The sequence below is a fragment of the Acomys russatus genome, chromosome 21 (assembly GCF_903995435.1).
Source record: "Acomys russatus chromosome 21, mAcoRus1.1, whole genome shotgun sequence".
In the NCBI taxonomy this organism is placed as follows: Eukaryota; Metazoa; Chordata; class Mammalia; order Rodentia; family Muridae; genus Acomys; species Acomys russatus.
Genome location: NC_067157.1, coordinates 8,148,063 through 8,159,768, shown reverse-complemented (window position 1 = coordinate 8,159,768; position 11,706 = coordinate 8,148,063). Strand labels below are relative to the sequence as shown.

Genomic DNA, 11,706 nt, shown 5'->3' with positions numbered 1-11,706 from the left:
ACTATGAATTTTGAAAGCTTAAGTGAGATTTCTTTTGTTTGTATGTTTGTTTTTATGAGCATGTTTTGCTTGCATGTGTTTCTATGTGAGGGTGTCAGGTTCTCTGGAACCGGAGTTACAGACAGTTGTGAGCTGCCATGTGGGTGCCGGGTATCGAACCCGGGTCCTCTGGAAGAGCAATCCTAACTCCTAACTGCTGAACCATCATCTCTCTAGCCCTCTTGAGTTTCTACAACTATTCCTGAGTATAAAATATAGGTAACACGTCCTTTATTGTTTTTATATCACTCATCTTGATTTTACCTTTTTTTTTTTTCTTTTTGGCAACAGAATAAACTCAGGGGTTTGTGATATTCTTTATCATTAATAAACAAGGACTTTAACATTTGTTTTGCATAACCAGAAGGGACAAGGTGCTAGACATACTTGAATAGAGAGTGCCAGGAGAGCAGAGTGGCCCTCATCCCGAACCCCAGAACTTGAGATGGAAGAGGATCAGAAGTCACAGGTCAGCGTCAGGCCTATTTAAAAAAGCTCTCCTCACGCCCCCCCACCCCCCCCCAGTACTAAAATCATTGTCACACTGACAGTTTTCCTTTAGCAGTGAGGAGAAAAGAATTTTTGGTAGCATATTAACTTAATTCTGTGATTAAGAGTATGTATTCAAATAACCAGATTGTTAGGTCTGGTATGTGGCTCCCAAGTAGAGCAATGCCTAGCAGTCATGCATGCGGCCTGGCTTCTTCAAGATGCAACAGAAGATCAAGTGAGCTAATAACGTGAAGTGCAGGCAAGCCAGTGAATTTTCAAGCCGGGAGCCAGGAAATGAGAAGAGTGGAGCACTATCCCCCACAGCGTCCTTGTGCAGAAGGCAATGCTGCTTCTGTAAGGGTGGGTCCCAGGAGAAAGCCCGGCACGTCGGCCGCGGAGCTGGGTGAAGGAGGGCTCAGCCCCACCGAGCGATCCACTCGTGTCCCAGCTCTGCTGGGGCTCGCAGCGGCTAGAGGGGCGGCCCTCCTCTGTCTGCCGCCCCCACCGAGGGCCTGAGGCGCACAGAAGCGAAAGGCTTCCCCGCGAGCCCCCGCCACGGCCCCACCACATTCCCCCCTCCCAAAGGGCGGACACCGAAGTCCAAGGGCAGAGGCTTCCATCCGTCCCCTCGCCTTCCGGTCACCACCAAAGCCCCGCCCCTTTGGGCGGGCTCAGCTGTGCCGTAAAGTAAAAAAGCACTCTTTGCCGTTCATCAACCCGCTCCTATCTTTACGGCAGGCCGCATTTCATGCCTCCAATGTGGCGTCCTCCATGTAGGCAGTGGCTGTGGTTTCTACCACAGGTGGCCACTGTAGTTCTGAGCAGTAGCTGCGCTCCCGCCAGCCTGGGTTGCAGAAGCAGCAAACTTTATTCCTGCTTACGGCTCCAGAAAACCACACTTCTCCGAGAGTTTGGAATCGCCGTTTCCTTTTCGATTTCCAAAGTTCCTTTTTTTTTTTTTTTTTTTTTTTTTTAAAGCCCTTGTCTGTTTCCTGTGTTATTTCTGGACACCTTCCCCAGGTCCCTGATCCTCTCAGACTCAAACCATGAGCCTTCGGCAGCTGCTGTTGCGCTTGTCCGGTTACCTCGGGGCTTCTGGTCCCCCATATCGCCAGTGGTGGTGCTCCAGATCCCCTGACACCATCTCCTCGGTGGGCTCCTGGCGTGGTCGGTCTTCCAGGTCTCCAGCCCATTGGAACCAGGTGGTATCAGAGGCAGAGAAGATCGTGGGCTATCCCGCATCCTTCATGAGCCTCCGCTGCCTGCTCAGTGACGAGCTCAGCAACATCGCCATGCAGGTTCGGAAGCTGGTGGGGACTCAGCACCCACTGCTCACCACTGCCAGGTGAGCGACCCCCTCTCCCACTGACCCTCAGGACCCACTCGTCTTTTTTTTTTAAGTTATTCTGGTTAGGACACTAATGCTAACTCTGGACCTAGCCAGTTTGATCTTTTTTAGACATCTTTGATGTCTCTTTAATATTCTTCTATTTGACTCCTTTCAGTGGGTGAATGGTTTTCTTAAGAGGAAAAATTTGAATGTTTTTCACAGTTTCGCCGTAACTATTAGAGGTACAGGTGCTTCTGTGGTTTGGGAAGATAGCAGTCAGAGATGTGTATTTATTTGGTCACATTCAAGAAGTGGTATTTTAAAAAGGGGACAGAGCCGGGCAGTGGTAGCGCACGCCTTTAATCTTAGCACTTGGGAAGCAGAGGCAGGCCAATCTCTCAGTCACAGGCAAAAATAAAAGAATAGATATTCTTCACTCTTCAATTGTTTATCTCAGAAAGATTAAGACGAGAAGTGGACAGCTCTTAACAAATGTCTAGGTATTTGGCTATCCAGGTAGAAGTCATTTCCTCTTGATGTTTTTACCACATAATTGTGGTTAAAAAAAAAAAAAAAAAAAAAAAAAAAAAAACTAGACTAGTGTTAAACCTGCCATTAGAGTCCTAAACAAACAAACCCATTTATCGCTTAAAAAAACAGCTCAAACCTCGTGGTTTGCAGTTTATTTCAAGCATACAGAGAAGTTGCTAGAATAAAATAATACAAAGAGGGATTGTGGGGATGTCAAGAGTTTGTTGTGTAAGCACATGACCTGAATTTGATCTCCAGCAACCACGTGCAAAGGCTGGAGGCCTATAGCCCTGTAGCCTCGGCACTGAGGATGTGGAGACGGAGGATCCCTGTGCTTGGCTGGCCATCTAGTCTAGCTAAACCAGCAAATTCTGAGCTAAACAGGAGACTCTGTCTTAAAATCAGGAGTGAAAAAGCAAGCAGTACAGTTGTACAAAAAGATGGCAGGTGTCCAGAACCATTAGCCCTTAGGGAAATGCTGGTTCTCATCACGGTGAGCTGCTTCCCATGCTTATGAGGAGGAGTGAAATAAGCACTGACAGTACAGCATCCCGGTGAAGGAACAGAAAGCCTAGATTTGGCATGCATGTAAGTTGACATGGCCAGTCTGGGAAATGGCAGTTTCTTACAAGATTAATTAAATAAGAGTAAATTGTGTATCTCATTGATCATACTCCAACATTTATCAAAAAAACAAAAACAAAAACAAAAAAACCTCAAAAAACAAAAAAACCCTTGTCTATATCTGAACCCATACAGGGATGTTTCAAATGTTGCAAGTTGACTGTAAATCTGCCAAAGTCTCACCAGCAAAGTGTTGATAACTAAGAGGAAGATACTGTCCGCGTGGGTATTTGGAAGAGCCCCAGCCTGAGCAACCCAAATGTCCTTCCTTGGTGAATGGTTGATCAAACTGTGATGCATCCAAAACCATAAACTTCTGTTTGGTGGAGCTGAAGAGATGTCTTAGTCACTAAGTTGCCTACCGGGCAAGCTTGAGTACCTGAGTTTAGATTCCAAGTACCCACAAAAAAGTGGTGTGGAGACAGGCCAGCCCATTGACCAGCCAGCCTATATATTAACGAGATCAATGGGAGACAAATTGAGCTCAGTGACTTTAATGAGAGACCGCATCTCAAAATATAAAGTGGAGCAAGATCAAGGAAGACCCCAGTGTCCATCTCTTGCCTCCCATATGTACACATCTATTTGAACATATATATGTATATATATATACACATACACACATATGCCCTCCCAAACACAAACAGTACTTGATAAAAAGAATACTGATGTCAGTTCATTCAGCTTGAGTGAATCCCGAAAGAATTCTGTGAAGTGAAAATAGTTATTTTTTTTTCTTCAGAAAATTAGGAGTTACCATGTGACTCAACCATTCTACTTCTAAATATATTTCCAAAAGAATTGAAGACAGCCTCAGATCTTTGTATATTTGTGTTTCTAGTATTAGTTACAATAGCCAGAAAGTAGAAGCAGATCATGTGTTCATCAGCGGGCGAATGCATTAATGAAGTGTGTAGACATACAATGAAATGTTATTCAGCCTTAAAAACAAACAAACAAAAAACCCCAAACCTGGCATGTTATAGCAGAGGCGAATCTTGAAAACATATGCTAAGTGAAATTAGAAACTCATTGAAAACACATACTGTGCAATTCTGTTCACACAGCACCCCAAGGGGTCGAACTCAGAGAGAAAGGGTGGAGTAGCTAAGCCGGTGCACCTCAGAACAGTCAGGCTAAGCAGTTCATCAGTGTGAACTTTAAGGTTTTGTTATTTTAAAGACCTGGTGTTGGCTCTGTTTCTTAATAATTAAACTTTATTATACAACTCAACTAGCTTACACAGAAGGGAAAAAAGGTTAAAGGGAAACAAGAGTGAACCTTCCGGTATCCATTCCACAGGATGGGTCCCTAGATGTCTCTGCCCTGTGCGTTGGCCCAGCCTGTTCGCTGATCCTCTTCTGGATCCACGTGCTCTCAAGCCTGGTCTGAACCTGCTACTCCTCTCTGTCCTCTCCGCCTGCCTGTCTCTCCACCTGCAAGGGGCAGTCTCCCTCTCCCACTGAGGGTCGATTAGAAACACAGTAGTCCAGGTGGAGTCCCCAGGTCCCCTTCCTGAATTCCAGGCCCAGGATGGCTCCACCCAGTCTATCTCAAGGTTAATCTCAGGGAGTATCCATGGTGTATCCAAGGGCAAAACCCGCCAAGACTGCTTTCACCTGTGACAAAGCTTACAATCCTTCCCACAACCTGGTCTCACCCTGTAGCCCTGACTGGCTGGAACTCTCAGTGATCTGACCTCCTGTACTTCCTGAGTGCTGAGTGCTGGGATTAAAGCCACCGTGCCCAGCATATGAACACAAGGTTTTAAAGAACTCAGTTTCACAAGTTTATATGTGATTTTAAAAATTATTATTAATATTATTATTTTGGCTAGTTTGACACAAGCTGGAGTCATCTGGGAAGAGAGAACCTCAGTTGAGAAAATGCCCATATCAGATTGGCTTTTAGGCAATAACTGATGTGGGAGGGCCTGCCCACTGGGGTGGTGCAACACCTGGGCAGGTGTTCCTGGGCTGTACAAGAAGGAAGGTTGAGTAACCTAGTGAATGGCCACCTTCCATGATGTCTGCATCAGCTTCTACCTCCAGGCTTCTGCCTTGGCCTCCCTCAGGGGTCCATGACTGGGAACAGAAGCCACATAAACCATTTCCTCTTGGTCAGTATTCTAGCTCAGCAATAGAAGGCAAACTAAGATAGACACCATTTTTATCATTTTTAAAATGCCAAAGCTGTAGAGATGGAGACCAGATGAGTGATTTAGAAATTAGGGGACTGTGTGGGGAGCACGGAGGAAAGAAACTATGAAGAGGTGTATCGTGCTGGTGGAACAGGTTGGAGTCCTGGGATCGTGGCTACGTGAATCTAGACAGGAAATAAAGCTGTGAAGAACTGAACCTTGGGAGCCCGCTGAAAATGGAAATAGAATAAGGCTGATTTGGGGGTAGGATTTTAGAATTATGCTGCAAGTAAAACTTCACCACTCTTGAGTGAAGCTGGGTCTAAGGTACAGAGAACTCTCTCCTATTTTTGCAGGGTGTTGTCTGTAATTATTTCAATATTTCTTTTGAAAGACTTAGAGATACATCACTTCAACTCAAGGCATCATGGGACAGGAGAAGACTAGAAGGGAGAGGAGGAGAAGAGAGAGGAAAAATCTTGGGAGACTGATGACTTGGGTCTCTAATTTCAGTTCATAGGTAGACAGCATGTGACCCCAGGCAACTCATTTCATCTCTTAAGGCTTTTCCAGTATTAAACAGTGAAGTAAGTGGTTGCCCAAGATGGTTTCCATTGGGATTGGCAGCTTTAAACTGTCTGGAAACTACTGGATTTGGCTTGTAAGAAAGCCCTTCTCAGTGGAAAAAAACCAAAACCAAAAACTTGAATGCAGTGATACAATAAAAATACATGATTTATTTTTCCTCCACAATTTAAGAATCTTAAAAGCTTAGAAAATAGCCAGACGTGGTGCCTCACACCTTTAATCCCAGCACTTAGAAAGCAGAGGCAGGCGGATCTCTGTGAGTTCAAGGCCAGCCTGGTCTACAAAGCAAGTCGAGGACAGCGAAGGCTACACAGAGAAACCCTGTCTCAACAAAACAAAACAAAACAAAACAACAACAACAACAACAAAAACCCACCTCAGCAAACAATGTATTTTTCAGATTTATAACCTGACTTTAATGGATGTGAGACTTTTATTCATCTCAGTCAACGTGAATAGTTATTCTGTTGTAGACATATTGTTTGATTATAGGATCAGCTTAACTTTTGTTGTAATGCAGAGTTAAAAGCACCTTTCTAAAAATCACAAGAGAGTTGCGTTCAGAGAGATATTTGTTTCAGGAGTATGGTGGTTTGAGTAAGAATGTTCTCCCCAGGCTCAGCCATTTGAATGCTTAGTCATCAGGGCGTGGCAGTATCTGAGAAGAATTAGAAGGATTAGGAGGTGTGGCCTTGTTGGAGGGAGGGTGTCACTGCGGCTGGGCTTCGAGGTTTCAGAAGCCCATGGCAGGCCCAGTGTCTCTCTCGGCCTGCGGATTAGATGTACCTCTCAGCTACTGCTCCAGCATAGTGCCTGCTGCCATGCTCCCCACCATGATGAAAGTAGACTAACCCATAAGAATGGCCTTGGTTGTGGTGTCTCTTTACAGCAGTAGAACAGTGGCTAAGACAGGGGCTTTGGATGAGGCGTTGTGGACCTGTCCCAGCTGGACAGTAGTCTATAGAGTGCCTGGGTAGATTATTAGTGGGGAGGAAGCTAAAAAGGAGCCACAGTGAGTCGGCCTCTCCCTTCCTGCCAGCACAGCTGTGTGCTGTGGTTTCATTGCTGCCGGTCTAATTGAGCTCAGTACCCATTTATGCATAATATATTTTTTAATCATTTATATGTCAATATTTAAGTGTTGTTGTTATTGTTGTTTTTTTTTTTTAGCTTACTTAGTATACTGTTGTGCAAGTTAGTTTTTATTGCCAATTTGGCACAAACTAGAGTCACTGGGACAGAGGGAACCTCAATTGCATGCCTCCATCAGATTGGCTTGTGGGCATGATTTCAACTGATGATTCATGTTGGAGGGCCCAGCACATAACAGTACCATGCAGACATATGGACCGGGGCCAGCACAGTGTTGTACGCCTCTGATCCCAGCACTCAGCCGATCTCTGTGAGTTCAAGGCCTGTGGGGTCTACATAGTGAGTTCCAAGACAGCCAGGATGACGTAAGTGATCCTCTGACTCAAAAAATAAACGAGAGGAAAAAAAGGGAGGAAGCCAGCAAGCAAACAGGCTAGCAGGGAACTAGCTCGGAAGCAAGGCAGTAAGCAGCGTCCCTCCGTGATCTCTGCTTCAGGCCCTCCCTCAGCTTCCTTCAGTGACTAACGGTTACCTGGAATCATAAAAGGAAAAAAAAAACCCTACTATTGCCAGCTTGGTTTTGGGTGTAGTGTTTATCACAGCGAAAGAAAAGCAAACTAGAGCTGCTGACCACTTGCAGTAGATTGACCGCTTCTGAGAGCTTGCGGATGGCGTACGGTTGCTCACAAGACACAGATGCCTCGTGCTGTGGAACTACTCTGTGTGTACATGCAGCTGACCTCTTTGCTTCTGCTTTCTTTTCTTTTGTTATTCTGGGCAGATTGGCCTTCTAGGACTAAACATTTGCTTAAATACTCCTTTTTTTTTTCTTTTTCTTTTTTTTTTTGCTTTTGTCTTTAAAACACTCTGTTTTCTATTTTAGAGTCAGATAGGTGGGACTCAATATTATGCAGTTGTGGGAGATAAAGTATAGCTTTAGTCTCGTCTCTTAGGGGGCATTGATTCCTTAGAAGAGACTGCTTGGTCCACTCTAGTTATTAGACTCTCTAGAGTACCTGTTAGGTTTTGTTTGTTTGTTTGTTTGTTTTAATATGGTAGAATTCTTTAGAGTTCTTTTAGTGTGTTATTAGAAATTTAATTTTAGTCTTCCATGTTTATGAAAGACCCTTTCTAGTTTCAGTTCTATAATCACTGGCTAAAAACCTGTATTTCTTACAAAGAACTCTTTCTTGGATGACTAGGAGAAAATTATAAATTTTAATTCATTCCACAAATATTTGAGGCATTCTGGGCATGGGGTGTATAAACATGAATAAGACATAGTTGTTGCCATCCAGGAACTCAGGAGAGACAGTGCAGTGAGCAGGAGCTCTGGACTCAGGCTGGCTTTGCCTTCTGGTCCTACCAACCACGGAGCTCTGTGGTCTCAGGCAGCTTACCCTAGCTCCTTGTGCCCTAACCTCCTCATCTGTAAGTGGTACTTACATTATAATGTCTTATGAGATCAAATGAGTTATTATAGATCACGGAGCAGATCTCCAAATAGTAGCCTTTGTCACTACTATTAGAAATCCGTTTTAGCAAGAGTATAAGCCCAGCTGCAGATCGCCTTGAGAGAAAACTTGCATACATGACCCAGTGTTCTATACAGATCGGGAGAAAAGATGTCTTTCTGGTGAAACTGAAGATTATTAAAGAGAACTGGCCTGTGAATTGACTTGTGTCGGATGAGAAAGAAATGACGGAAGCAGGTAACTATAGCCACAGGAATTGCTTGGCGGGGCTGGAGAGCTGGCTCAGCAGTTGAGAGTGCTTGCTGTTCTGTATTCAATTCCCAGCAACCACATGGTGGCTCACACCTGTCTGTAATGTGATTTGATACCCTCTTCTGGTGTGCATGAAGACAGTGTACTCATGTACATAAAATAAATCTTTAAAAAAAAAAAAGAATTGCTGGGTAATGTCTAGGAAACATTTGTTGTGTTGTGTTGTTGTGTTGGGTAAACATGGAATGAGATAAGCAAAAGAAGAGGCCAGAAATGTCTGCTGCTCCCATAATGGAGTAAGTGATGATAGATTTTAGACTTGCTCCTCCACTGTAAATAACCAGAACACTGGGCAGAGTATAGACAGCAATTGTATTTCATTTCTTATTGCTAAAGACTCTTGTTTATAGCTTCTCCTAGTTAGGATTTCGATTGCTGTGATAAACACCATGATAAAAGCAACTTGGGGAGGAAAGGGTTTACTTCATCTTACAGGTCTCAGTCCATCACGAAGGGAAGTCAGGGCAGGAACTCAAGGCAGGACCTAAAGCAGGCACCGTGGAGGATGCTGCTTACTGCCTTGCTCCTCGTGGCTTGCTCGGTCTGCTTGTTTGCTTGTTTTTTTCCCCTAAGGGGAGGGTATCACTGTGTAGCCAGTTTTGAACTCATAGAAATGTACCTGAATGATGTGTGCCACCACACCTGGCTCAGCTTTCTTTTTAAAACAATTTAGGACCACCTGCGCAGGCATGGCACTGCCCACAGTGGCCTGGGCTCTCCAGCATAATTATCAATTATGAAATTGTTCCACAGACTGGCCTACTGGGAGTGTGATGGTATCATTTTCTCAGTTGAGGTACCTTTTCTCAGACTGACAGAAAGTCATTCCGGACAGGCTTGTTCCAGTGCAGATGTAAAGCAGTTGTTTATCTATGTGCTGCACACTGAGTGTTTGGCCACTGTTAGTGAAGCATCTATGAGCCAAGTAAAGTTGATTTATGAGATAAAGAAAGTGCTGGAGCCAGATTTTGAGGTGATTTTTATATTGCGTTAAGAAGATCTAATCTCCCACTGTCAGGAGGAGATATATGACTGGATAAGCCTTTTAAAAGTTGGCTTTGGCAGATGGAGAGCTCATGAATTGCAGAAAAGATAAGCTGGGCACAGGGAGACCTGCAGAAGGCTACTACAGTTTATTTCTTTCTTCTTTAGCTGTTGGTTAAATCTGTCTCCTGATGGCCAGGTTCCGTGCTTATCATGGAGGACACAAAACCCACCAGACACTGTCAGGCACATTGGCCTACTCAACACGAGATCTAGTTAAATAAGAGAGACATATAAAGCTATCAGTGCAATAAAATATCGCATATTTGTTATGATTACCATGTTTAAAAATTAAATGATGAGGGCTGGAGAGTTGGCTCAGTGGTTAAGAGCACTGTCTGCTCTTCCAAAGGTCCCAGGTTTAATTCCAAGCACCCACATGGCAGCTCACAACTGTCTGTAACTCCAAGATCTGACACCCTCACAGCAGTGCACATAAATTTAAAAATTAAATAAAGATATTAAAAAAAAAAAAAAAAGAAAAACAAAAACAGTTTTTAAAAGTTCAGTGATGACACAGAAGAATGGTTCTGGGGTCAGGATTAATGAATGGAGAAGTCTCAGTTACTCCTGAGTATTGAGCCTGAGATGTTCTTGGGGACTTAAGGATGGAGGTGGGATATGGATACAGGTTACAGTTGTGAAATTATGAGTTCAAAGCATTTCTGTGAAGTGGGGCTGAGAGAACTTGATTGTAGAACCAACCTAGAGTAAGCCGAGCAACTGGATCTTGAGGCAGCAGGGGATGTTTGCGAGGGGAGTGTTTGGAGAGCACAGAGAGACATCTGTGTATTTACTGATGGCTGATAGCATGAAGGGATGTCTAAAATGCAACTCGAGGTGGATCAGGTACCGTTAAGGAAGGTGGACACCACAGCTCGAGTGGGAAGTACTCAGCCCAGGTAAGATGGAAAGCCACAGGGTTTCCAGTCTCTTGGGAATAGTATGTAGAATTTTGTCAGCATGGCTTAATTACAAGCAGAGAAACTGATTTGGGGTTCCCTGAGCAAGAAAGAGCTAATCGGGCCTTAGAGCCTCTAACGGGGACAGAGAAGTGACAGGGTCCTCTAGCTTTAGGGTGCCGTGGGCGGCAGCCTGGTCTTTCTTGCACCAAAGAACTATTCCAAATGAGTTCCCCTGCGTGCTAGGACTGTGTGCCATGGTCAGCCTTGCAAAGGTCTGGGCCTCCCCTTGGTCAGTTGGATGAACCCCCTCCCCCCCCCAAACCAACATAGTCCTTCCTGCCACCTCTCACAGAGGTAGCTGACTCTCGAGCTTAGGACTGCTGAGTGATACCCGATTGCGACTCGGCTCACATGTTATTTAGACTGAAGGTAAAACTGTGGGTTGGTCAGCTAGCGTTGTGCCCATCTAGACAGAGAAGAGAGAGTAGGGCAAAGGAAATAGCAAGAAGCCTTGACCCAAAAGCAGTGGCTAGTGGTTGCCTTTCTAACTTTCACTGTGTCTTCCCCCGAGAATGGGGCTGCAGTCACTTTGTCACTATGATTGGCCATGTGATTAACTTGTAGCAAAATAAAATAAAGAATAAAGAAAACTTTGTAGAAAGGAGTTGGGGGGCCCTCTCCTGCTCCCCCAACCTCTTTTTTCATCCTGATGCTTTACATGCTGCTGTGGTGGCTGCGGGACCAGAAGTGAGTTTTGAGTGCCGCATCTTGTGGGTGCTGCACTGCACAGTAGGACGCGTCCTTGCAGTTTCTACAAACTTCTGTCTGACATGAAAAAGAACATACTTCTTTCTCACTGCTTATAGCGGTTGTTTGAATTTTAAGTCACAACCAGTAATGCTGGATCATAGCTAAATATGCACCCGAGCGAGCATCCTGGCATATAGCTGCAAGTGGCCACGACCCCAGCTAGCTAGGATTCTTGGCTTGGTGGGTTGTTTCTTACCTTATCATAAAGGGGTTATAATCTATGGCCTGGCCTAGGTGTCTGTGTGTAGTAGTTAGCAGCATGGCAGGACTCGTGCCCCTTCTAAGGACAGATTGCTCCGTGCTCATTCCAGGTCCCACTGTAAG

General features: G+C 44.7%; 1 protein-coding gene across 1 annotated transcript in view; it reads left to right on the top strand.

Moving 5' to 3' along the window:
- The first annotated feature begins 1,269 nt into the window (after nt 1-1,269).
- Pdss2 (decaprenyl diphosphate synthase subunit 2) overlaps nt 1,270-11,706 on the top strand; it is a 242,005-nt gene continuing 231,568 nt past the window's right edge. Inside the window, exon 1 of the mRNA XM_051164164.1 lies at nt 1,270-1,876. Coding sequence (XP_051020121.1) covers nt 1,578-1,876 — 299 coding nt within the window. The 5' untranslated portion in view covers nt 1,270-1,577. The remainder of the gene's footprint in view (nt 1,877-11,706) is intronic.